This window comes from Amblyomma mixtum, chromosome 5 (assembly GCF_055824585.1).
Source record: "Amblyomma mixtum isolate Tamu chromosome 5, ASM5582458v1, whole genome shotgun sequence".
In the NCBI taxonomy this organism is placed as follows: Eukaryota; Metazoa; Arthropoda; class Arachnida; order Ixodida; family Ixodidae; genus Amblyomma; species Amblyomma mixtum.
In genome coordinates this window covers 9,002,091-9,027,594 of record NC_143016.1, presented here as the reverse complement: position 1 = coordinate 9,027,594, position 25,504 = coordinate 9,002,091, and the positions used below count along the sequence as shown (strand labels likewise).

The 25,504-nt window shown below is 45.6% G+C and overlaps 2 protein-coding genes across 3 annotated transcripts in view; one reads left to right on the top strand and one right to left on the bottom strand.

Annotated features, from left to right (window-relative positions):
* LOC149341283 (anoctamin-8-like) overlaps positions 1-21,489 on the bottom strand; it is a 37,243-nt gene extending 15,754 nt beyond the window's left edge. Inside the window, exons 1-11 of one of the 2 annotated variants that reach the window (XM_089543294.1) lie at positions 20,730-21,489; positions 19,990-20,206; positions 17,418-17,662; positions 16,061-16,177; positions 14,473-14,606; positions 12,181-12,342; positions 11,436-11,588; positions 10,636-10,698; positions 8,510-8,582; positions 7,878-7,933; positions 492-566 (exon numbers count right to left, since the gene is read on the bottom strand). In XM_089543294.1, coding sequence (XP_089399420.1) covers positions 492-566; positions 7,878-7,933; positions 8,510-8,582; positions 10,636-10,698; positions 11,436-11,588; positions 12,181-12,342; positions 14,473-14,606; positions 16,061-16,177; positions 17,418-17,662; positions 19,990-20,206; positions 20,730-20,778 — 1,344 coding nt within the window. In that variant the 5' untranslated portion in view covers positions 20,779-21,489. Of the gene's footprint in view, positions 1-491; positions 567-7,877; positions 7,934-8,509; positions 8,583-10,635; positions 10,699-11,435; positions 11,589-12,180; positions 12,343-14,472; positions 14,607-16,060; positions 16,178-17,417; positions 17,663-19,989; positions 20,207-20,305; positions 20,688-20,729 lie in introns of those variants that run through there. The other variant, XM_089543296.1, reaches the window with a different exon arrangement.
* Positions 21,490-21,621: 132 nt separating this feature from the next.
* Positions 21,622-24,826, top strand: LOC149341282 (alpha/beta hydrolase domain-containing protein 17B). The gene has a single exon (XM_089543297.1). The coding sequence runs from the start codon at positions 21,788-21,790 to the stop codon at positions 22,661-22,663; it is 876 nt and encodes a 291-aa protein (XP_089399423.1). The 5' UTR covers positions 21,622-21,787; the 3' UTR covers positions 22,664-24,826.
* The last annotated feature ends 678 nt before the right edge of the window (positions 24,827-25,504 follow it).

Below are 25,504 nucleotides of genomic sequence, written 5' to 3'. Positions count from 1 at the left end.
TAAACTAAATAATAATAGAGGCCAAAGTAAAGATTTTTAGCTTTTTTTAAATTTGCGAGCCTTTGATGATTTTATATCCAATGGGAGTGTATACCAGAATGTGACAGATGAAAAGTGAACTCCCTGTTTATCACAGTTAGTAGGAACCTTGGGTAAAATATAACAATTATTGTTTGAAGCAAATCTGGTGACATTAGTACTTACTAAAAAGCAGTGAGGTATCAGGGTGTCGCTTTAAACTTCAATTTAACAGCGCGACTAAGATGGTTCAACATAACTAGGCAGTGCACGCATTGATAGTGCCAAAAAATTCAGCTGAAAAAGTTTTAGAGCAAACTCACTGGACCAAGCTGTCCAAAAAGTGAAGCTAATTAGAAAGCTCCCACTTGTGACTATATATTGTTCATTGGTCATGAGTGAAAATCAGACCTGAGCCTAAAAGCCAGGGTCAAAAACAGGTAAAATGAGAATGTGAGACAGGAAGTACATGCCTCTCTTAGCTGCTCCATGTCTTGGAGGTAGAAGGCGATGTAGAACAGTGACAGGAACGAGTTGACAAACTGGAACTGAATGCGAACTAAATTTAGTTTGAAAGAATACATTCAGCAACACAATGAGATATTCAGCCAAGCACACATAAAAGCATGTTGCATATGCTGGAGAGTCACAGATGCTACTCTGCTGTCTTCAGGAATGGTATGTTAGAGAAAAAGATGCATTAATCTAAACCATGAGAAACATGGCCAACTGTCGAAATGGATTTGTCAACTGCAAATGTGAACCACTATGAAACGTTACTCTTTCCATTTCACAGCTGAACCACAAATAAACAATTTTTATTGAACTCCAATTAAAAATGAAATAATAACAAAGTGCTCAGGCATTCTGGTTGTGAGCTTTCAGCTTTTTTTTATAGGTTCTTTCGTTGTAAAAAGGAAGCAATAGGACAAAATCACTGAGTATGTTTGTTACAAAACAAATTATTTGAAGCAGTTAGGCCTTTTTCCTTCATAGGGAGACTTTATAGACTAAAGGCAGACACTGCACAGTGAAGGGAGAAGTTTTACTGAAGGTTATAATGCATAAATTTAAAAACACGCTTGAGAAAAATGCAATGATAAAATAGCACAACAGCATGTACAAAACATCCAAGTGCAATGCCTACAATTTGCAAGCAACGAACACTCACACTATGCTGCAAAGGTAGCAGCTTGTAATTTCCAACACATGCAAAAAAAAGAAAACTTGAGGATCATGCTTCCATTCTCTAAGATTGAGTGTGACAACATAGTAGCATCCAGTGAACAAGAAACATATTTCTCTCTTATTGCGCACTTTGTAGGTGCTCACAAAAGGCAGTGATTAGGCACAGAGAAGGAAGGTGCAAACCAGAGGCATCACTAAGGTGACCAGCACCTGCTCGGGTGGCCTGGCATGTCAAACCCTTCTATGCACTGTTGCCCCTGTCTCTGTCCTCATGCTGTAATCCGCTCCCTTCCCTGCACACCTCGACCCCCCCATCTACTAGTGACACTTCTGACATGAACAGCAACTGACACTTGAGAAAGCATGCATGGGCTTTGGTGTCGCTAGTCAGATTTCAACTAAGCCAACATTTTTTGTAGGGACTCTTTGGACGAGACCAGTGAAAAATAAAAGTGCCACAAGAAGGGAGAAAACCTATCTATGTCTTTCACACGTCAAGTAGTGGAATGTGGTGGACACTTGTGGGTGTTTATGTACATATTACATTATCTTGAACTGATCACATCAAAATATACAATTACTACTTGCCCTGCACGACTAATGTGCAATACTAACAGCCAAATCTGAGCAAGAGCTAAAGCATTCAGAAACCAGAAGTTAGCTACACGGGTTTAAGTACAAAAGCTGCCTCATGGATCTTTTTCCCAGATGACCAAACTAGCCCATGAGCAGAAATACTATGTGCACAAAGACTGCAAAATGAGCCACAATGCTTACAGGGACATGGAAACTCACCTCAGGTCAACCTACAAAGCCGACATCTTCAGCACCTCCTCAGCAAGCATTAACATTGTGAAATCTGCAAAACCTGTGTAAACTCACATGCATGCAGTGACACAAAAGTTTCAGTGCTCATGCTTTGTTTTCTGTACCACAGTTCATGCACTGTCAACTGAAAAGCAGCTGCACTAGAACACAGAAAATAAGGGCTCTGTGCAAGGACAAAATGCAGGGTTTCTTCAAATCATGCCATACTCTAAATCCCTAACTTTGCGAATAACAAAAAAGAAAAAAGGCGATTAAAAAGGCATAGTGTGCACTCCTCTTAAATTTGGTATTCATGTAAAGGATATGGAGACCGAGCTGTTCACCATATGTACAAGTCCTGAGCTTGCATTTTCCTGTGTTACCAATGTGCTCTAGGAGTCGACTCAGCGAAACAAATAATGCTGTTAGATTAACCCCCAAAAGCCCAAATCATGAAGGAATAAAATGTGGGTACTATAATATTGGCACATTCTACTATAGTAACTAATGTACCCATGTTCAACAGCCACTACTAAAATTTTGCTAGCACCACTAAAATTTGAGGAATCAGCATGTCTCTGATTAGCAACAATGAGCATTTGGTTCATTTTGTGCTGCTAATTTGAATTGTGTGAAAGATCAGTTTGCAGCATGACAGCAGCCACAATTATTGTACTCAACGGTGAGCACCTCTGCAGCAAGTCCCCTAGACCTTCCCGGTCTTGACCCAAGTCCGTCACTTTCCCATCTCGATGCCCATGCATCCCTAATTTAGCATATATGAATGCCAGCCTTCCAATATTTCATCTCTTGCATCTCTTAGCTTGCACAAGAAGAATTTCTTCATCAACAACGTGTCCTCCCAGGGCCAGGGCCAATGCTATGCTCTCCAATAGGTGACCCTGCCACATGACTGCCTGGACTGGCTTCAAGGAGACCGGCCATACGATCAGCTGCGAGAGGCGCTCCCTCCTTTGCTGCGATGTACTGCCCTCCAAAGCCCCAGTCAATCCATACGCGACTTCCACCTCCACCTGTCAGGCAGTGGCACCATCTCTTGACTCCCTCCACAACTCCAGCACACAAGCCGTTCACCAGCGTATGACAACCATTGACGTCTCTCCGCCTGCTGCCCTGACCTCTCGCAACACCTTGACAGCTGAAGTGCTGTGCGCCATTACAGGCGCTGATTCCACAGTGCAGCTCCCTGTCACAACCACCTGTGCTGTGCATTACTGTACACATGAGAGAGAGAGAGACTCTTTAATGAAGAGCAGAGAATTTAGCCGGCGTTGAAAAATCGCTGGCATGCTACTCTGCGTAGGGAGGGGAATTTAGGAGAGAAAGACAGAAGGAGAGCAGTGTGGAAGAGGTAAAAAAAAAAAAACGAAGATAAAATGCGGCCATGAAAAGGGTACTAAGGATGCAATGGCGTGTATTGATGTAACCTATGGAATGATGGAGTGCATAGTCTGTCAAATGGGCTGACGAAGTTCACTGCATGAAGAATGCATGAAGGTAACGTGCAAGTGAATTTAAAGCTTATCGAGATGTCCAATGTCTTTTAAATATGTGAATAGAAAGTTCATTGCAAGTCTCTGTTGCCTAAGGCAGGCTAAGGGACACATGCATCAGCACGTTCCCTTGTGAACTTGACACTCAAAGTGCGTCTTCCCCTCGACCCACATTTGCCTTCCCTGCGCTTGCTCACCTTTGCCATAACATCAGTGACTGTTTCGCTTATCTCGCATTGCTGCGTCTCTGTGTGCACCAACTCATCCACACCTCATCGAACCCAGCGCACCTCCAGCAGCAGCAGTCACGCAGTCTGACTAACTCGAGTCTGTTGCAAGCCCATACACTTCTAATGTGTCGCCCGTGCTCTCCCCTTCACCACCTGTGTTTACCCCTCAGTCCCGCTAAGTCCTGCCCATTTTACCCCGGACTCTCACTGAGGACTGCACGTCAACGTGTCTGCCAAGCTTATCTACCTCATCTGCCACCAAAAACCTTTGCCAGCAAGCTGTGCTTTGAGTTCCCCCTTCCAGCACAGCAGTTTCCATATCTGCTTCATGCCATGCACTCAGATACCCGGCTCCTGACTTGTCTGCCCTAGCTCACCACGGCCATTGTTAGACCAGCGTCCTTCAGCCTAGGGTGTCTGGCCGAGACCTCCTGCGCTGCCAGCTGCCCCACCCAGATCTCTGATAATGACTTCTCCCCAAACATTTTCTGCTCTCCCGTATCCTCCAGGCCCACCTCAAGTCTTGCACTTAACTATCTTGTGCATACTGTCCAATCGTGTTCTTGTGTTGTTTTGTGCATTGCGCTAGCGCTCATCCCTTTCTTTACCTCATTTGAATACATACATTCCCTCTAGAGGGGGGGCATGTAGCAACTATCATCATCAGGGCACTGTGTCCCCACGCTGACTAGTGCAAGCTTAAAATGCTTAGCTCCAACAAGTGGAGCATCGAACATGGAAAGCTCTTGAGGACAGCACACAGGTGACAGCTCAGACGCTTCCCTCTTTGGCTCAATAGGCCTTACCATGCCGGTGACATCTGTTAAGTACAGTAATGTGGCCGCAGCCACACCACAAGATATAAGGACTCGAACCAATTCATAGACCCAGGTGCAGTAAAATTTTTTTATCCAACAGCTGTCTTCCTATTTTCCCCATTGCTGACTGGAAGTCGCACATTGATGCACCCTTTTTCTTCACACAGCTTCCTCACAGTGACGCCAAATATTTTTTCTGGAAAGCACCGACTACTGAGAACAAGTTGACACAAATATTTGTCTGCAAGCTCAATGTAGTAATCACTGCAAGGTTTGCAAATGGCACGAAGGTCAGTCAAAAAGTACTGCACAATCGACTGAAGCTCGAAAATGCGAAACATTAAGGAAACAATATTTTGTATGTGGAAGTATTGATGCTTTGGTCCTTTGAAAATGCCACCAAAATATCTGATCCATTTGAATTACTGCACTCTAGCCATTTTGCTTCCGTGACACAAATGCAAGTTTGTATGTTTGTAAAACTCTTGAGGTTGGTCATTATACCACATTATACCGCGATGAACTTATCTCAAAACTGTTTTCCATGCAGATGAGCCTACAATTGTCCAAACAGATAGAAACTCTTCATGAATGACTTCATGACAGCAGTGTGGACAGTCCCCAAAGAAACTTTGCAGATCACCACACACATTTTTACTGACTTGCAACAACTCCTTTGCCAAGAGCCGTGAAACCCAGCGAGCACATATTTTTCTTTATCCCAGTTGTCTGGATAGCGCTAAGATGGATCATTTTGCTATAACTCTGTGTTTCATAATCTGTCTCGTGGTGATGTATCTGTAAATCTTAAATGAGTTCATCAATAACTGATGCATTTTCATCGCTTGGACGCTTGATGGTCTACATGAACGTGATAGGACCTGGATATTGCAATCACCACGTTGAAACATCCCAAGCCATGAAAACACACTACTATGATTCACTGTGTTGTCCCCATAGACTGGCAACAGCTTTCAGTAAATTGAAATTGCCAAGTTATCAATGGACTTGCAGAGGAATTCAATAGGGAATTTTAGAATAGGGGGCCCCAAGAAGTTTGGGGCGTCGAAGTGCGCATGCGCAGAACGCAAGCCCCGCCCTGCATCTTGGGTTAAAGATTCAGTTGTAAGTCCAGCGCTATGTGTGTGTGTCTCTATCTTTCAGTCCGTGTCTTTTAAGCGCAGGTATATTTCAACTTGGGTTAAAGTTAGCGGCGAACGCTATTTCGCCCCAACGCTGCTCTACGTTCAGGCAACATGGCGGCGCCCGTCGAAGCGGAGCCTCTCACTACACCACCGATTCGTTGTTGTCGCTGCACTCTGCCCCACGTTCACGGCAAACAGAAGGCACACGAAGCTATCGCTTTGTCTGATGATGCCCTCACCCCAAAGTTTTAGCGATAAAACACCCCAGATTTTCAGATTGCTTCTGTGTTTACATTGCTGCTAGGCTTAGCGAGTATACATCGTTTGACGTCAGAGAGCGCGCGAGGTTCAAAGAGGCGTGAGCCCCAACGCCGCTCTACGTACAGGCAACATGGCGGCACCTGTCGAAGCGGGGCCTTCCGCTTCACCACCGATTCGTTGTCGCCGCTACTCTGTGTATTAAGTTAACGGCAAACAAAAGGCACACGAAGCTATCGCTTTGTCTGATGATGCCCTCACCACAAAATTTTAGCGATAAAACACCCCAGATTTTCAGATTGCTTCTGTGTTTACATTGCTGCTAGGCTTAGCGAGTATACGTCGTTTGACGTCAGAGAGCGCGCGAGGTTCAAACAGGCGTGAGCCCCAACGCCGCTCTACGTACAGGCAACATGGCGGCACCCGTCGAAGCGGGGCCTTCCGCTTCACCACCGATTCGTTGTCGCCGCTACTCTGTGTATTAAGTTAACGGCAAACAAAAGGCACACGAAGCTATCGCTTTGTCTGATGATGCCCTCACCCCAAAGTTTTAGCGATAAAACACCCCAGATTTTCAAATTGCTTCTGTGTTTACATTGCTGCTAGGCTTAGCGAGTATACGTCGTTTGACGTCAGAGAGCGCGCGAGGTTCAAACAGGCGTGAGCCCCAACGCCGCTCTACGTACAGGCAACATGGCGGCACCCGTCGAAGCGGGGCCTTCCGCTTCACCACCGATTCGTTGTCGCCGCTACTCTGTGTATTAAGTTAACGGCAAACAAAAGGCACACGAAGCTATCGCTTTGTCTGATGATGCCCTCACCACAAAATTTTAGCGATGAAATGCCCTATATTTTCAGATTGCTTCTGTGTTTACAAAGCTGCTAGGATAAGCGAGTACGCATCGTTTGGTTGCCGTAGAGATGACTTGGTGGGACGTTCGAATGGAGTTTCTCGACTCAGTAAAAACACACACTTATAATTTTTACTCTTAAATCGTATGTCTGCAATAATAACAGTTTCTGACGATGAAATGAACGCATATTTTAAAATCTTTTTTAAGAGTATCTTTTTGGTTTGCCGTAGTGGTGCTGCAGTCGATAAACGCAAGCCTGGCTCCACTGCGTAGGGGAGACCCCTATTCTAAAGCTCACCAGCGCACTCTTACGTAGCGCTGGGGCTCGCTATTTCCTTGGGGCCCCCAAGCGTTGGGGCCCCCTATTCTAAAACTCCCTAATCACTGCATGCTAGCGTAGTAGGGCGTCACATTGATCATGCATCTACGTGACGCTTACACGATGGCTTACACGAAAGTACAGAAAATAAAAGTTTTATATGAGTTAGGGTACAAAGGACCAATGCTTGTAAATACAAAATTTCATTTCCCTGGTGCTTACCACTACCGAGTTACAGTGGATTGTGGATTACTTTTTGACCGAACCTTGTAATGTCGCGATTTCACGACACTTGGCATCGCAGTGGTAAAAAGAGGAAAGGGTTATTAAGAAAAATTCTAACAGTTGTTCATGGGCAACTAACAATACATATTTTTCATAGGTAATTTTTATAAGAATCTAATGCTCCCTTGATGTGCTGTGGAATTTACTGCCTGCAGAAGTAAAGATGATTATGTGAAGATGGTAACTGATGACCCGCTGGCTCCTCACCTCCGCCCTTGTGTTTCCTCAGTTACGGCTCAATTATGTTTTTATGGTGCATCTAAAATGGAAAGCAAATTGAAGACTACAGTCAAACAAAAGTTACCACAAGCGATGCAAAGACCTAAGTGCATTACAAGGAGGCACAGGGGGTGCTAAAGCAGCCACACAAATGGTGCAGTACGGATGCAGGCAACAAAAGTGGCAAAGAAATATCGTCAAATTAAGCAAGCTTTGACTGACCAATGCTATTTTTATGATGAGCTGGTCCTCATAGTCCTGGTCCAGCCTATAGTTCTCTGTGCAGGCAAAAAAAAAGAAAAGAAATATGGAAAACAGATGGAATAGGCTAACTATGAAGAAGCCAACTTTAGAAGAAAATGCTAGGTTGGTTGAATTGTGCCAGCAAATACCCGCACCAACATGAACTTGGAAGTGTAACTTCACAGTGAACCTGATACAATTTTCCCAGAGTTTACAGATGAACAATTGCGGCCAGGTTCCAAAGTTTCATACATTATTATATAAGCATGAGATTTTAAAAATTACGCTTCGTGCCCCAGCTTTAAGAGCAAAATTGTGTATATATACCGTAGCAGTATATGGGATATGAAAGATGGCACGGTAGATGCTCCTAGCTTTATCTTGGATACTTAATCTTCCCAAATTTGCGTGGAATCAGCATTTGCACTGTTTGCGACTCTTTCAGGCACCACTGTGGTAGCCAATATTAAACTGGCGAAGTTGAAACCAATTCATTGTAGACTTGCAGCTACACTAACTTGGAACTTCATTACGGATTCCCTATCAGTAAAAAAAACATGACGGTGGTCAGAGTGTATGTTGTGCTGCTTCTGTAAATACTCGGGGCTCACCCATGTCATTGAGCCAGAGAGCGATGCAGTAGTAGACAGTGTCCAGTACGTGGATCACCACAGCCAGCAGCACCTGGGAAACAGATGGCAGTCAGTAATTGACAACTTTACTTGTGAAGAAGGCATGGGTCCCTAGTCTACAGAATGTCAAACTGTCAAACGTCAAAAGAATGTCAAACTGGAGGCACATTCCTTCTATTCACGTCTTAATTGCAAATGCACCTGCATTAGTGTTAATAATGTTTGTGGTGGACGAATGTCAAACTGGAGGCACATTTCTTCTATTCACGTCTTAATTGCAAATGCACCTGCATTAGTGTTAATAATGTTTGCGGTGGACGAATGTCAAACTGAAGGCACATTTCTTCTATTCACGTCTTAATTGCAAATGCACCTGCATTAGTGTTAATAATGTTTGTGGTGGACGAATGTCAAACTGGAGGCACATTTCTTCTATTCACGTCTTAATTGCAAATGCACCTGCATTAGTGTTAACAATTTTGGTTAGATTCGAGACCTTGTCAGCTGGTACATAAGTGAACCTAGACGTGCACTTTGCAAGCGAGTAACTGCACAGTTTAGGCGTGATGAGGCCGATTTTCCCGCTTTCTCATGTACATAATGTCCTTTGTGTTCCACGTTTAAGATGCAGCCCTTGGTGCTGTGGTGACAAATTTCTGTGCTGTAGTACAGATAATGCAAGAAATTATGAGTGAAACCAATACTGTGAATGACAGCTACTCCATAAAAGAAGCTAGGAGCATTCCTCTGCTGCCACACCGTACACAAGCATTTCCCACAAACACCATCTACAGGTAAAGTCAGTCACAAACCGTGTCCACGGTTTAAAGAAAATCCTTTTCTCTTCAATAAAGCTTCTATCACTGTGGCATGGACCCATAAAAAAAAATTAAACCAGCTTTGCTATCTGGCAGACAGTGCAATACAGTGCTACCTTGTTGAAAAATATGCACAAAACGACAGTGCGCCCTAACCGAAAACAACTTAAATGCATCCACTGGCCTGGCAAAGGCTAATACCTGAGGTATGTCATGAAGGACACTCACAGAAGCTTTTATTCACATAGGATGACAGAAATAAGTTATTTATGTCTGCTGCCAAAGCAGCCTCGCAGCTACTAATGCAGCCTTGAAGGCACATATACTGGGTAATGCCTCCTCTATTAGGCCTCATATTTAGGCGAACAGGCAAATCACACCTAGCACACATGCAGTTTCTCAAGCGAAAGGGCCCAAGCTGTCCAACTTCCTCGATGACGTCGCTTGCATCGAACATTTCGTGAGTTACACAGACAACAATGTCGCTATCGGACCAAGCTGGAGAAGTCCCAGCTGAACTGTGTCTATGTCTATTAAGATGCAAAAGCTGACAGTTTCTACAGCAACTTCCCATTGCAAAACTTCTGAGAAGTGCCTTTCACTGGCATTGTCACCATCGATGGTACACTCGGAGCTTCGCCTCAACATGAGACGGGTGAGACGCGCTGGGAAGTGATATCTGTTTGGAAGCACTACACTTGGGAAGCACACGATCCATGAGAACCTCAGTAAACATGAGAACGCAGAAAAATAGGGCCGAATCAAGGGAGTGCAGAGATGCCAGTCAGCCAGCAACACGGCAATATGCTGGATACGGCACATGCAGCCTAAACTGCGGAGCCACCGAATGTGAAGTTGAGTCACACGATAACCATAAGCACTGGACAAACCCGTGCTGCTAGGATCATGACTGCTTAGATATCAGCACCTGTGAGCAGGCTGGTGGCGGGGTATGCTGATGCACATGGTGATAGGAAAGGAGAGTGCACCAGCAGGTGTAAGCATGCTTGCCTAGCGCTACTTAGTGTCGAAATCTCTTTCTTCATGCATCGCAGGAATGCACGCATTAGGAGCGCCGGTCAAGTTTCCTTGCTATGCACAGTGTAATTCATGGCTGCTTCAAGAGGGGTAAGCTTCAGCCTCATACGCAACGATAAGTACATTCAAGCCGAGACGCTCGCTACAACCTATTACATCATCAGTGGGCTCCAAACAGGGGAGGCTTAATGGAAGTTTCTGCCAGACATTGCAAACAGAACCTGTGGATACGCAATGCACGCAGCTTACCTTGGGCAAAAAGGAGAAGTTGCCCAGGAAGTGCCTCTGCACCCGCCACTCATCCCACCAGTGCTGCACGTCACAAGGGCCAGACCACCAATGAGAATTGCTCTCTCGGTAGCACGTGCGGTACCAACATGATACAAACAACAAAAAAACTATACTCCATCTCAGAAACCCCTCACAGCACTGCCAAGGCAACAAGGCATGCAGAGGAGACGTCTTTGTGCCGTGAAATAAAGTGCCAGTATAAAAGTCTCCTATTTGATTACAACATCATAATAAGTGCAATTGGCATTTATACAGGAAGTGGTAGGCTTCCATGGGCAGAAATAAAACGGAATTTTAAGATACTGAACCGAATATTTAAACATTTTTTTTTCCTTAAGAGCAATAACGTTGTAGAATGAATTTTTGGAGTTCTAACCCAAGTGAACAGTATATAACTGAAGCCCAGCAGAGAACATGTCACATGAGAATAAAATCAGTTTCCCTGCCACACAAATCACAAAAAAAAGTACCTCGACAAAGTATGCCACAAAGAAAAGTATTGCACTTCAGACTCTTGCTAGGTCAGCTAAACTGTTGCTTAACACGAACGATTCAGTGAAAAGCCGTCCCCATGGTGGTATCTCTGCTGCTGTTTGACGCCTGCATAATGGCCGCGGCTTCCAAGAGATGGCTGGCAGAACGGCATAAATGCTTATGCAGACAGGTTTTGCTTAATGCTTGCAATTATATGGAAATAAATACAAAAATTTATGTTTTCACACTGTTCAAGTGCACATGAGCAATTACAAAGCGATCACCTGGAGCTGAAATATGAGGAAGACAGTCAGCACCACAATCAGCAGGCAGAAGGCCACCACAGGCAGAGTCACGAGGTAGCGGAACAGGTGCCTCTTCCAGCCAGGATAGTTTGGCTCCAAGCGCCCTGTCACTGGGCTGCGGCTTGGCTCACCCTGGAAGAAAGAATGCAAGGCAGTGGAAATGCAACGTTGGAAATATTGATTCCGTCAAATGCAATGATTCCATCATGAACAGTGATCACACTCATTTAGATAATATAAACTGTTAGTCTTCTATGCTCATAGAATGGCTACAAAACAGGCTTTCATTATTTTGAGTTGACAGCCACTGCTTGCAGGGGACACCAGCTATGCTTCCAGTCGCATAGGAGATCACAAACAATGCTTGCCTCGTGATGCGCAAGCTACCACAGTACACCAGTTGGCCACTTAGCGAAACTGAAGTGAAAACTCACTAGGTGCTGGAACTTGGAACATAAAGAACAGCACAGGGGAGTTTTCTCGCATAATTTAAAGGCTAGTATAAGACTGAGTAAAAAGCCATTATGTAACCCTACCAATAGAGTCAGATATAAAAAACAAGTGGCCTCATAACCATCCCTCAGCACTGCCCCATTTCTCCGTTTCTATTTAACCAACTTTAACCATTTGACATATCAATATTCAGGAGACAGCTGTAAACGTCACTGGAATTCCCATGTTCATTCACATACTGCCCAACCAGCTTGCATGTTCCAGTTCTCACCCTGAACTGGGGCCTGGGCTCCACCAGCAGCTCATTCTGCTCATCTAGGGTACCCCACTGGTAAGAGAGCTCTGCCGAGTACCGCTTCCACATCTCCAGGTAGATGGTCGCCCACAGCATGTTGAGCAGTGCAAAGCCCACCAGGCATGCGTCCTCCTGTGCCTGTCCACATGCGAGAGAGAGAAAGCAGCATTGAAAATGGGAAAGGCTTCTCTTCCTTCCATGGTGATCTAAATCTATTCTCTGGTGACTCAAAAAAATTTGTGATCAACATTGTAGCCAAGAGATTTTCGGAGTTTCGGAGTTTTGGAGTTTTGGATTTTTGGCACTTTGGAGTTTCTGATTTTCGGAGTTTCGGAGTTTTGGGTTTTGGTGTTTTGGAGTTTCGCATTTTTGGAGTTTCAGATTTTTGGAGTTTTGGATTTTTGGAGTTTCGGATTTTTGGAGTTTTGGAGTTTTTGGGCTTTGGAGTTTTTTAGTTTTGGATTTTTGGAGTTTTGGATTTTTAAAGTTTTGGAGTTTCAAATTTTCGGAGTTTCGGATTTTTGGAGTTTCGGAGTTTTGGTGTTTTGGAGGTATGGAGCACGAAGTTGTGTGACAGAAATTCTGTGCACCACAGGAGACAGGTGCTGTCACCATGTTAAAATCTGCTGGTACCACTACTACTAAACAGCAACCAGGCTTAGCCATCCATGATCACAAGCTTCTGGTTGAAATATAGATGTCAGCTGGAGGGCAAGGTTACCTAAAACTGGGGCGCTTTGCAAACTCTGCAAAAACTTCTGCTGTTAGACTGATTTGCTGGGCAAAAGTGGCATCCACCGTTTGCGGACACGAAATGATAGGGACCTCTGCTGTACGGAGGAGTTTAGAAAGACAGGAAAGAGAGGATGTACCCTCAGTGCCTCTTCTTTACCATCACGGTCACATCTGTGGCAGGTAACCGACGCTGGTGCTTGTCATATTAGTGTCTCAAGGAGCAGTTTATAAGGAAAGGAACAGAAAGATGAGCTCTCACTCCATCTGCTCCAATATAGAAACCCAATTTGCTGCTTGGAGGGTGGCAGAGCTAGTGAGTCTACGGCGTTTCAATGCATGTGCACCGCAGGCATGTAACAACTGTGGTGCACACCATGCCCAGATGCAGCCACTGCAGCAAGAGTTCAACCTGCCCGACTCTCGCCAAGCATGCAGAGGCCATGCCAGGGTCACACACTGTCTAAGAATCAGCAATGATGAAAGTGACCTCCATGCAAAGACGTGCAGTGCGGCAGAAGCACGAGAATGACGTCAAAAGCGTCTTATAAAAGCATCAATTGAGACCACATGCCACGGCATAGCAGCTGCTATCATCACCAGTACGTTTTCGGTGATCATCAGCAATACTTGTTCAGCAAACTGTGGTCAGCTGACCAAGCAATCAGCAGTAAATTATTGTCTTGCCAGAGGGGGCACCAAAAGAGTTGCATTGATGCTAACTTGATGCCAGCTGGGTGTATAAAAATGGATATCAAATGATCGTTCGACCCGAGTTTAAATGTTGTTAAAGAAAACAGCAGCAGCAAGAGATAAAAGCAAGCATAGGTCGTGGCATTATCTCTGCTATGTCGAAACAGTAGAAACTTTCCCCAAGCTTCTGCAGATTCTGGTGGTGCCCTGCTGATTCCCTCATTTAGGAAGAGGTGCTGCAGGTGAATCAGAGTGCCCTGCCCTCGTTCTTTCTGATCAAGCCGAAGGCAAAAGAATACTTTGTTGTGGCTAGCATCAGACAGGTAGAATTTCGCAACGGATAGAAAACACTTATGCAAATACATTTTGCAAAGGTGGAGATGGTATAAAGTTCAGAAAGGAAATTGCATTCATGGAATGCTAGCTGGATAAAAGCAGAGCCTTCATATTGACTGGGACACCAACATTTTACAGACACATTTTTGCATAGAACACACCAATGGCTGAATAAATAATGATTATGTACTGGTATGTATTTAGTTCCAAGACAATTTTTGCAAGAGATTTCAGTTAATCTACCATGGGTAAGAGCGGTCAGGTGATATTGGAAGCTACAGCAAGGTTTCCACAAACCCCTTATTGATATCGGAAAGATTAATAGTTTCTCACACTGAAATGCATGTTAAAAAATAAAATGAAAGGTTATAAGCCTAACATTGAAGTGCACAATGTAATAAAGTTGCAGCACCGCCATGACCAAAAATAGTATGTTGCTGTTAATATATAGTAGCATTCAGCAGAGGTCACTCAACGAACCTCGACAACCGTTGCAGGTAGGCTCACCTGCTGCCCGTGGGAGCCACAGGAGAGGCCCACCAGGAGGCCAACAATGGCCGGCACAGCCAGGGCCCAGGTGTAGTGGCCCAGCCAGGCAAAGTACATGGACACCTTGGCGCCAAAATAGTTCCACACACGCTCTGTCCAAACAACAAAGAGCAATGCCGTTGGAGACCTCAACACTGCTCTAAGCACTGTCCACAGTTGCGAAAAATACGCCCCCTACCGCAGCAACATTTACAGCTACACAAGGACTATCAAACGAGAAACACCTGTACAGATTTTTATAGAAAATAAGTTCCTGCTTTGAGCAGTGTATTCTTTTCATTGACTTAGTCATAGATAATTCAATCATAGTGATAAATTTTAGTATGATAGGAAATACAGAAAATGTGGTTACATATATGAGCTTACCACAACAATCTTATCACAGAAAATACAGAACATAGAAATGCTTGCAAGTATGTACAAGTATAAGGAGCAAATACATCAATCGATACACAAAAGCAAAATGAATAAAGGAAAGAACCAATGCAAAGGATCATGCATCAGAAGCTGTGTATTTAAGGCTTACACCTGCCAAAAAATCCTTCTCCTGGTGTTCTGGCTTGTTTGTGCTTAAATTTTGTATGCTAAATTCACTTTGATGTCTGCCTTGTAAGAAAAAATTTCCATCACCTGTCAGCCTGAGAATCAAAAAAAGGGAACTCTGTGAGCTGCAGGGTTTGGCGTTGCCATCTGTTGGATAGAGACTAGTAACTCTAGAAGCAGCATCATGGAGCCATTGGGCTGCAGGCCCTCGTGTTCTTTGCTCTGAATCAACGAAAGGCACTCCATGTGGCTCTGATCGGAAGGAATAAATAGACGGCACAGAAGTGTACATGCAGTCCGTGAAGGCATTGCACTACTGCTCCTTTATTTGCAAGTCTTATCTCTACCCAGCAGATGGCAAAACTAATACTTGTAGCTTGCTTTTTCAAAAGCAAAACACGGCAGTTTTCCACTTGTGCTGCATAAAATAAACAAGTACAGATGCCAAACACATTGCTATATCAGGCGAACAACTAATAAATTCTGCCTCTGTACAATTTTGGAGTGTGGATGAACTGTGGTCATCTAGGAAAAAAAACTTTTGAATAGTTATGAAGTACTTAAAGTATCATGACACTCAATCACTGGGTGCAAAACAAATTACACCAAGTATAGCTACAAAACTTCATAGTTGGTTCCAAGATTCCGTTTACTCATTGCTCTCAGAAAAAAAATGATTGCTTGAAGCAGTCATTTCATGTCAGCAAGAGAACTACCATAGATTCGTGACACTGCTTAATGCTAAAACCTGAAGAAGAAAAAAATAAGCTCAGCAAGGTCAATATTACGGCACGATTTTATGATTTCATTAGTTGGTAAGATAATTTCAGACAAAAGCAACAATACATTCTTTTTTAAAAACAGCACATTAGCAACATTTCTGTTGCAGGAGTACAAAAAAACTAGGCTGCTCTCATAGCCTATCGGAGTAAAATCAATAGACGTCTATTTATACAGATGCATCCCAACTGTGGGTGCTGGCCATGCTGGCTGGTGCCCTCACCGAGCGGCTGCCGTCGAAAGAAGGCCAACACCCAGTGTTGCTTGAGCCAGTCCAGCTCCTTGGGAGAGTGCAGTGCTACCAGCTGACTCAGCAGGCCTTCTGCAAGGCACCACTCCACTGAAAAGTAAAGCCAAAGAAAGAAATGGCAACATTCAGAAGCCAATAAGGCTGTGACATGTACTTTCTTGCTCTCAAGCGAATCAAAAATACCACCAATAGAATCTTAAAAGCTCATAAACAGCACAGATATCCAAATGATATTCATAAGTTAATAAATAACTGTGAATGAAATCTAAAGAAACTTTGGAAGATGTCATTGTTATGAAACCATTGGCAATGTAACCTGTTACAGCACAGAATGGCCTCAAATCAGACGTCTTTTAGACAGATACACAACCTTAACTTGAAATTTGAACTTGATTAATTATGACAGTAATACACACAAAAAGAAAGTGTATCCTCAACAACGTAATTATAATCAAACCACTGGAAAAACTGCAATTCAAGCATCTCTTTCTTGCCCGTCTGACTCCGAAATAAAAATAATAAATGCAGGATATAAGCTGCACAGTACGATGAAAAGTGCATTCTTTTTGCTAAAGGTTGCACAATTTTTATAAAACATATTGTTACGGGGAAATACTATTTACATTTATTTACAAGTCGTAGGTGAATAGTTCCTAGCAGGGAGCACCAACGCGAACAGGAAGCACCATCAACCTCTTCTTCTTCGTTAGTCCTTTTCACGCGGGAGTCCACTTCGTCTTCCACTTCCACTGCGTCGTAACAATATTATGGTTCTAAACTTCTACTTGTACCAATTAGAGCAATGTACCAATTAGAGCCTGAGCCGCTTTGAGACATTAAACTGCATAAACCAAAGCAAAAACTAACATTAGCTGTATGTCGGGTGGTTAGTGACCTCAGAGATGGCATTAACTTTCAAGTACATGCCACTGCTATTTGAGTGTGATGGGGTCAGTAAGCCTGCTTCCCCAAGTAGTGCAGTGTACAGAGTGCAAAGCACATGTGGATGGCTACTGGAAGTGATGACCTGACCAGATCACACGCTAGTTGTCCGGTGCGCTAGTTAGTATGTGCACCTTAGTGAAATCACAGCACCCATAATGCAACCTGGGAAGTAGAACATGACGAACTAGTTGGTTTAAGCTTGATATTACATCAGAGTTTGAGGTCAGAACATGGTAGGGTAAGACGCGTGCGCAGTGACAGCAAAAGAGTGGAGCCCTTGCTTAGGGCACTGTTCGGGAGCTTGCCTCACTGCCTTCAGCATTAACAAAACAGTTCCATATCTGTGGAACTTTTCTGCGCACAAAGGTATGAGCCAGCTCCCCACCCAGGCACTGGCCCTCGAGGCAGGGAGTGCGGTGTCCTGACGGTGGGCCCGGGTGGTCACCTGGACCAGATGCACGCAGCCCCTCACGGAGCCAGTGGAGCATCACCCGCTGCCTCTCCTGGCCACTCAGCTGGCCGCCCCCTTCAAAGCAGTCCTTCTCGGCACATGTAAACTCCCGGTGGCCACCACCCCACTCCAAGCGCAGGCGCTTGCGCAGTCGCGCCTCTTCAGCCCCACGCAGAAGCCTGTTGACATGCGTGCAACAAGAGCAAAAGTTTACCTGTAAATCAACTGGATATGGGAACACATTCATGAGCAAGCACCTTAGTGCACACGACGACCTTCACACCTAATTCTGGTTTTCAACCAACATTTACTATCCTGCCATGCTCTGTCTCTTGCCATATCTGAATTCTAAATTCCACTTTTCTCCTTTTTCTTCAAACCTTCCTTCACAGTGTGGTTGAGACATTAGCTCAGAGTGAAACATCATGTATTTTCCCTGAAGAAGCTTCCTTTTTTCAGGCCTCACTTTTTCTCCTCATCTTTTACTGCCGAGTTCTACTTTTTTTTTTTAAGACACTGCCTTTTCCTAACATAACCTCTTAACTGCCTCTTCTCCAGAACATAAATGAAGATAAAAAAGAAAGTGTGCACTCAATGGACAACCAAAATTTTTTATTTGACAGCAACTATTAAGTGGCAGAACTTACAACTGTGACACATGCAAGGCTGGCTGTGATACAGTAGGATAAAGTTGAGACGACTCCCTGGGATTCTGTCTGAGGAAAGTTGCTTACGGAGGCGTGCTGTCTGAATCTTTCTTTTACTCTGTGCAACAAATCAAAGCACGAAATGTCAGACTAGTGGAGCACATGAGACATTACTGCCTATATGTACCTTATTCAAATATGAAAGTGTCCTAATCATGAGAAAGAGAGCATCTGTATGCTTTCTTTCCACAGTACCCAGCTGAAAGCTGGAGTGCACAATGGCAACAGGTTCAAATGTTAGGGTACTATGCACATTCCTTCGCAGCATATGCTGAATGCACATATTTTGCAATCCACCATTTACAGGAACTCAACCCGCATAGTGCACAGTCAATGAAAATTAGAGCAATGAACTGAACTTTCAAAATCAGGTTACAAAATTGAAGAGAAATACAACAAAATCAACACTGTGAAGATAAGCTATCAGGGGAGGGATGGCAGAGGTATATTGCCTCCAGCTTACATATAGTGGCAGCTGTCTAGAAAGGGTGCATTTGAAAGGGAGTGCAAGCATTTGATGCAAGCTAGAACTATGCAGAGCAGCCCGTGCTTCCATGGACCACAAAATGTAGAAGTTACACTAGACTTTTGTGAGGCAACAAAACAAATTTCCGATGTGAGTATGACTCGGATGCACCATTCATCCCAGGCAGGGTGTTTTCAAAATTGGCCATGGCTACTTAGGCGACTTAAAGGGACAGTGAGGAGAGCTCTATTAATATTTTTTTATATAGCAAAATCCGATAGTTCGGCATTTTGTGGCTTTGTTGCCACTTGGCCGGCAGCGAAAGATGCATTTATTTCTAAGAAATTTGGATTCGAAGTTGAAAAAGTTTGTCCCACCGCTTTGATTCAAACTTGGGATTATCTTATGACGACACAGGACTAAGTGACGTAAAACATGATGTGAACATGACGTAACTCAGACTCCGTGATTTCTGGCGGCCAGCAGTGCGGCCTAGCAGCAGCCGAAAAGAAAGCTACCGCCGGTCGCACGTTGAAGGCATCTATCGGCTATTGCGGCCGTCGCTACCGTCGCTTCGTTTACGTTTGCACCGGCATTTTGCCAGCGTTACGATGGATCCCGTTCTCGAAGTCGTCAACGAAGTTTTCGCAAATAGACACCTTTAGCATACCGTGTACCTCGTTATCGTTAGCGGAATACCGGGAGCCCGCCTACCGTCGGTGAGCGGGCGCTGACTGGTCCCGATGCTGCAGGTGTGTGCGTAGCTGCCGGGTACGTGGCGCCATCTGGCGACGTCAAGGACATTTGCACATGCATTGGCTGCGCCTCAGTGATTCGTGGCTTCTCGTGTCCTAGTGTTGCTAGAACCATTGGTTCTAGCAACACTGTTTTGTCCTATGACGTCATCATGCTTGTACTTGCGAGTTTGGCCTGTGGCGGTGATACCTGTATTTTGGTTCTTGCTCTTTTCTACGTTACAAGAGCTTTGTTGTCAGTATGAGTGGCGTTTTTGTAATCAGGAGCTGGTATTCTGTAATACAGGTAATACAGGTAATACAAATACATGGTTCACTGCACTTTGGCCCATTTTCCCACTTCTAACCGACACTTTTTGAGGCCCCCTTTGAAATCAACATCCTCTATTCATAACATAGTATTTTTCAGCTCTTAAAATCAGCCACTAGTGCTTCTAACTGGTAATGAACAATATCCACAAGCAACTCTAAAGATTATACACCCATTAAATGCAAAGCTAGCTTTAAACCCCACCAAGGAAGTATGAGATAACCTGCCGAGCAATCTTAGTACAGAGATAAGGTTCATGCAGACTCACAAATGCTCAGCAGCAGGGCTGCAGTACAATGCAACTTGGCCCATTTGCGGGTGGCGACAGAGCTGAACAGTGAGCTGTGGAACCCTTCTGTGCAGACGTTCCTGAAACCATGACACCACTGAGGCGTCTGTGCTTGCCGAGAATGTGAGCACCAAGTCACCATCCTGCTGCGGAGTCCTCTGGAAAAGACGCCAGCGGCGGCCAACGAGACGCCCCGCTGGTGCGACAGTACACTCTTTCAGTTCACTTTTGGTAGTTATTAGATAGAACTAGGGTGGCCTAATCGAACCCAGCAAAAATTTGAAACCACAACTACCGTGGTTACTGCAATAGCATTCATTCCGCTTTCGTGCCCGGCACCATGATATGCAATAGTTGCGGTTGTCCTGCGTCACCTAAAAAAAAGTATGTTGATCTCATTTTGGCTATAACATTGGCAGGTTTGCAAGAGATCTTGAACAGCGCATGACGGCTTTTGAGTTGTGCTTTGCGCCCAACGTAACCAAGACAGCCCAGCTGTAGGACTTTATTTTCGATCAGAAGGTGATGCTTTCCTACAAAGCGACGGACAATGACATTTGAAAAGGGCCGCTCGCTAGCGCTCGGGTTACCAAACAATCCGAAAAGATAGGTGCATCGATTGCAGCACAGCCACGACAGCCTATCAGGCTCGGTGGCTGCTTTCAGGCATGCACGGCAGAAACTAATGATTACCGGGAAAAATCAGACGTAGCACACACCTGACAGCAACCTGAACGCGTCTCTCTGCTTCCGTCGATACGACTCCATCGGTGCGAGCAGACGACGCCTGGCTAGCCTAATCCTGTGTTCATTGAGCTCGTACGCTCCATTTTAGGTATTAAACCGCAGTTTGCGGTGCAGCGCTGATACGAAGGGGGACAAAAAAGTCAACACACTCGCGACACGTGTAGCTGAAGCCGCAGCCATGCACTGCAGTAGCCTTTGCAGTCACTTGTTCTTTTGCTGGACAGATGATACATCGACCGCGCTTAATCCAGATAACATGTAATTGTATCTTCCAGCACCGCTCATTAGGAACACTCTTTTCTTGCTCTCCTGCAGATTGTCGCTAACTGGGTCAGGCACGCAGTTGCGCCATCTCAGGTGCTGCGTTGTCGCTACTTTAATCAGCTGTTTCAAAGCAACAGCGGCAACAGCGCTTTGCTCCACTGACTGCAGTGTACAAGTATGGCTTTCGGTACTGCGTTCAGCACGCAGCTTGCATTGCCCTTGAGGCAGTAGTGGCCCTTGTGGCCTTCTGTTTACAACGTACACAAATAAACGACCAACTAAAAGCAAAGCTGCAGCAGATGCGTGCTGCTTCCTTCCTCCCAACTCCTTCTCGGAAACGTCCGATTTTTGTGCCATACTATGCAGGTGGCGCCTCCGGTCTCTTTGTTCCGCTTTGCTCAGTATCGTATTTTGGCAGGTTTTTAGCATTCTCTAACCGACACTTTACTGTGATTTTATGCCTGACGTAAAAGCATTAAATTATTTTTCTGAGAATGCGCTCGTGAGCTGTCAATGGAGCTCGCAGATCAAGAAGTTTGCGTCGTAAATGAGGGGTGAACAACACTGTTATTGTTCTCGTAGTTTGGCGCAAGACGGCGGCACCGCGGCTTCCCCATGACGTCACCTTGAATGGTGGGAGCACAGGGAGCACAGTGGTGGGAGGGCGACGAGCTGTCATCTTTGCGTACCCCTTTTGTGATCCTGGGCCGCGCTGCTAGGGCCAGGTGGCTGGCATGCGAGCATAGCCCCAACACGCTGAGGCCCCATGCCGCGCGAAATGAACGGCCTGTCGCTGAGCGAGCTGTGTTGCCTGTTCTGCTGCCCGCCCTTCCCAGCACGGATCGCGGCCAAGCTGGCGTTCCTGCCGCCGGAGCCAACGTACTCGCTGGTGCCCGACGAGAGCGGCACCAAGTACACACTGAGCCTCAGCGAGCGCGCCGAGTGGCAGTACTCGCAACGGGAGCTCGAGGCAATCGAGGTGTTTTACACGCGCACGTCCCGAGGCAACCGACTGGCCTGCATGTTTGTGCGCTGCTCGGCGGCGGCCCGCTTCACGGTGCTCTTCAGCCACGGCAATGCCATCGACCTGGGACAGATGAGCAGCTTCTACCTGGGTCTGGGTTCGCGCATCAACTGCAACATATTCAGCTACGACTACTCCGGCTACGGCGTAAGCACGGGCAAGCCGTCCGAGAAGAACCTCTACGCCGACATCGACGCGGCCTGGCAAGCGCTGCGGACCCGATACGGTATCAGCCCCGAGAACATCATCCTCTACGGCCAGAGCATCGGCACCGTGCCCACGGTGGACCTGGCTTCGCGCTACGAGGTAGGCGCCGTGATTCTCCACTCGCCGCTCATGTCCGGCATGCGCGTCGCGTTCCCCAACACCAAGCGGACGTGGTTCTTCGACGCCTTCCCCAGCATCGACAAGATCTCCAAGGTCTCGTCGCCCGTGCTCGTCATCCACGGCACCGAGGACGAGGTGATCGACTTCTCCCACGGGCTGGCCATGTACGAGCGCTGTCCGCGCGCCGTCGAGCCGCTCTGGGTCGAGGGCGCCGGCCACAACGACGTCGAGCTCTACGGCCAATACCTCGAGCGCCTCAAGCAGTTCGTCTCTGTCGAACTGCTCAACTGACCAGCCCCGAGGGGCCTGCCGCTCGAGGAGACCCCTGAACAGTAGCGACGCCGCCGCCTGCACATGCGTGTGCGCGCGCCTGCCTCTCATGGACACGACGCGTGTAGTACTGCTACGACCGTCTTCCTTCCCGCAACTTGGGAGGTTTCGTCTCAACAAGACTCTCGCGTTGAGCTTGTTACTTACGTGCCCCACCACCTCCCGCGGTGGGAAACTCTGGGGTGAGTTTTGGGGAGGGGCTGAGCTGTGTAACGCATGTGTACATAGTGATTTCACAACTTGATGCCTTCTCTTTTTGTCTCTTTTGAGGTGTGCGAGGATTTTAGGTGTCCCTTGTATTGCCTCCTTTGGCCTGCTGCGACACTGTTAAAAAGCAAAAAGAAAGACGTAAGAGCCATTGCCATGGTGTACTAGGCTGCCCTGATTGTGTGTAGAGTGTATGACTTGTTCAACTTGTGCATTTGCTTATGCTGCAGCTCCTGTTGAAAACGCAGTAACAAAGCAGCACACACTGTAATCAGCATGTGTGATCGAGAACAGACAGTGGAGCCTTTAGGCTTCAAACAAGCATGTGTAATGCTTGCAGATAGTGGAAGAAGCATCTTTAAACTTAAAACATTGGACAAGTTTATGCTTCCTTACTGATCTGCAGAACCGCTGTTAAATCTTGTTTTTTTAAAACATATGTGCACTGCTGTGACTAGTACATGCTGTCTGCAGATTGGTCCTGCAAACTGCTGGGGCCTGCTGTAAAAGAGCATTGGCTCGGTGTAGCTCATCTCAATTGGATCTCAGCCGCATAGCAGTGACGGCATAAAGGTTGAGACGCATTTTGACTGCACTGCTGAAGCCATTGGCCGGTGATTAAAAAAAAAAGCACTAAATGCTCGATATGGTTAAGAGTAGTCAGCAATTAGAGGATCCTTGCGGATGGCCTGTCTTATAAGGTTTTTGAACCTGCAAGTACTCAGCCTCATTACTTCGGTGTGTATGTGCATGTGTGTGTGTGTATGTGCTCGCGTGTATAAACAGAAAGGAGTTTCTTAGTATTTGCACATTGTTCAGTGTTTGCACTGTACAGCGTACACCATACCTGCAGCATTGTTCGGTGCATGGTTTTTTGCTAATATTTAAATGCAGTTTATTTTTAGAACGTTTTCTTCTGGTTTGTCTTGAAATGCCCAAGCTGATGCATATTTGGGTGTGAAGAAAGTGTATCCTTTGTTCATGGTCATGACCATCAAGTAGTATTGTTCTTGATTAAGCTATTGATGTGCAGTCGAGCATTCTTTTGGTACCTCCTGAACTGTCTCACCATTTTTATTGTGCAGAGAGTCTGAGAAAAATCTTAGTTGAGAAGGTCCGCCTGTTAAAGTGTTCCTTCTGGTACATTTGAATGCAGCGTGCTGTTAACCCTAGTTGTTTTTTTTTTCGTGACTGTGGATAATTGTGCAGTGTATTGTTTTATGAGAGGCTGCTCAATTGTAGTCGTCATGCAGCAGGCTTCATACAAACTGCAGTGTGCATATGTGTGGTTTCAGTATTGATGAACAAATAGGATGTCACTTGCCAGTTCTTGCAGTTGTGAAACACAAAAAGAAGTGCCACTCTGCTAGTGCCCTTTGAACCAGTTTGTTGGGATATCTTTTTGTAAGCATCCAGGCCCACACCTGCCTCAGGGCTTACCCTGCTTACCCTGTGCAAAGCACTAGTCCTTGTGACCCCTGAATGGGCACAAGTGTTTGCAATGTTCATACACATGGCCACTCCTGGTGATTGCCTTTCTTTTTCACGTTGAGAGTAATATTTGTAAACGTTTAAAGTCTTTGAAGTCGACTTTTCACATTAGGCTGTCCACTCTACTCTTAGTGGATGGTGCATGTAAAGGAGTTCGAATACCTGATGGTAGTGTGCTCGCGAGTGCTCAGTTGTCTCCCTTCAAAAGATGTTAACTCTGCTGGATGGTCTTGCCATTGTAGCCAGCCTGGAGCACATGCGGCCATTGGGCGGCTCATTGTGATGATGACGAGTCGCACTGTGGGAAATGTCTACTTGCTTTGCCCTTTTTTGTTGTTGTTTATCTCTCCACGGTTTATTCGTAGGAGTCTCTACAAGCCCACAAATGTGGGAGGCACAAAATAAAGATTTGTCTTTGTATATAAAGCTTTCATTACTTTTTTAGTTCGAACGCGTTTTGGAGCGCCAGGAGGAGGCACCTTGTCACATGCTGTTCTGTGCTTTAGTTGGAATGATTTAAACTACGTTCCATATATCATACATTGCCCTGCGCTTTGTTTGGGATGAGTTGACTCTGTTCCATATATCATACCTTGCCGAAAATGAACCTATTTCAAGTTTCCCCACCAAAAATGCGGGTTTTAATTTGGAATGTCGTATTAGTGTGCGAACTTATTGGCGACCAAAAAGCAGCACGAGCCGCACCTGCAAGTGCGAACTACAGTTCCCGTGCTTCCGGCAGCGAGAAGAAACGCTGGAGTCGACAGCCGGACAGTGACATTAAAAAACTCTAGTTCGGCATGCCAACTGTCGGGGCGCCATTAACCAGTGACAGCGAAGACTGCCAGGTGGAGCATTAATTGTTGAAGGCGCAGTGAGCTACGCCACGGATAAATGCTTCCGGAAACGGAGACAAAGCAACAAAGCAGCTGGTTGTCAGAGGCGCGGGACTGACACCCGTGCGTCTGATTCGATTACTGGGGAAGTTAAGGCGGCCAAGGCCTGGCCGCCTGGTCTAGCGCTTTGGCACACAAGAGAGCACGAAAAAGTACAGTGCATCGTTCTCGATGCAAATATCACGCACGAAAAAAAAAGAAAGAAAAG

What these genes read in the sequence shown, in the direction of transcription:
- LOC149341282 (XM_089543297.1), top strand. Translation starts at nt 21,788, where the DNA reads ATGCCGCGCGAAATGAACGGCCTGTCGCTGAGCGAGCTGTGTTGCCTG.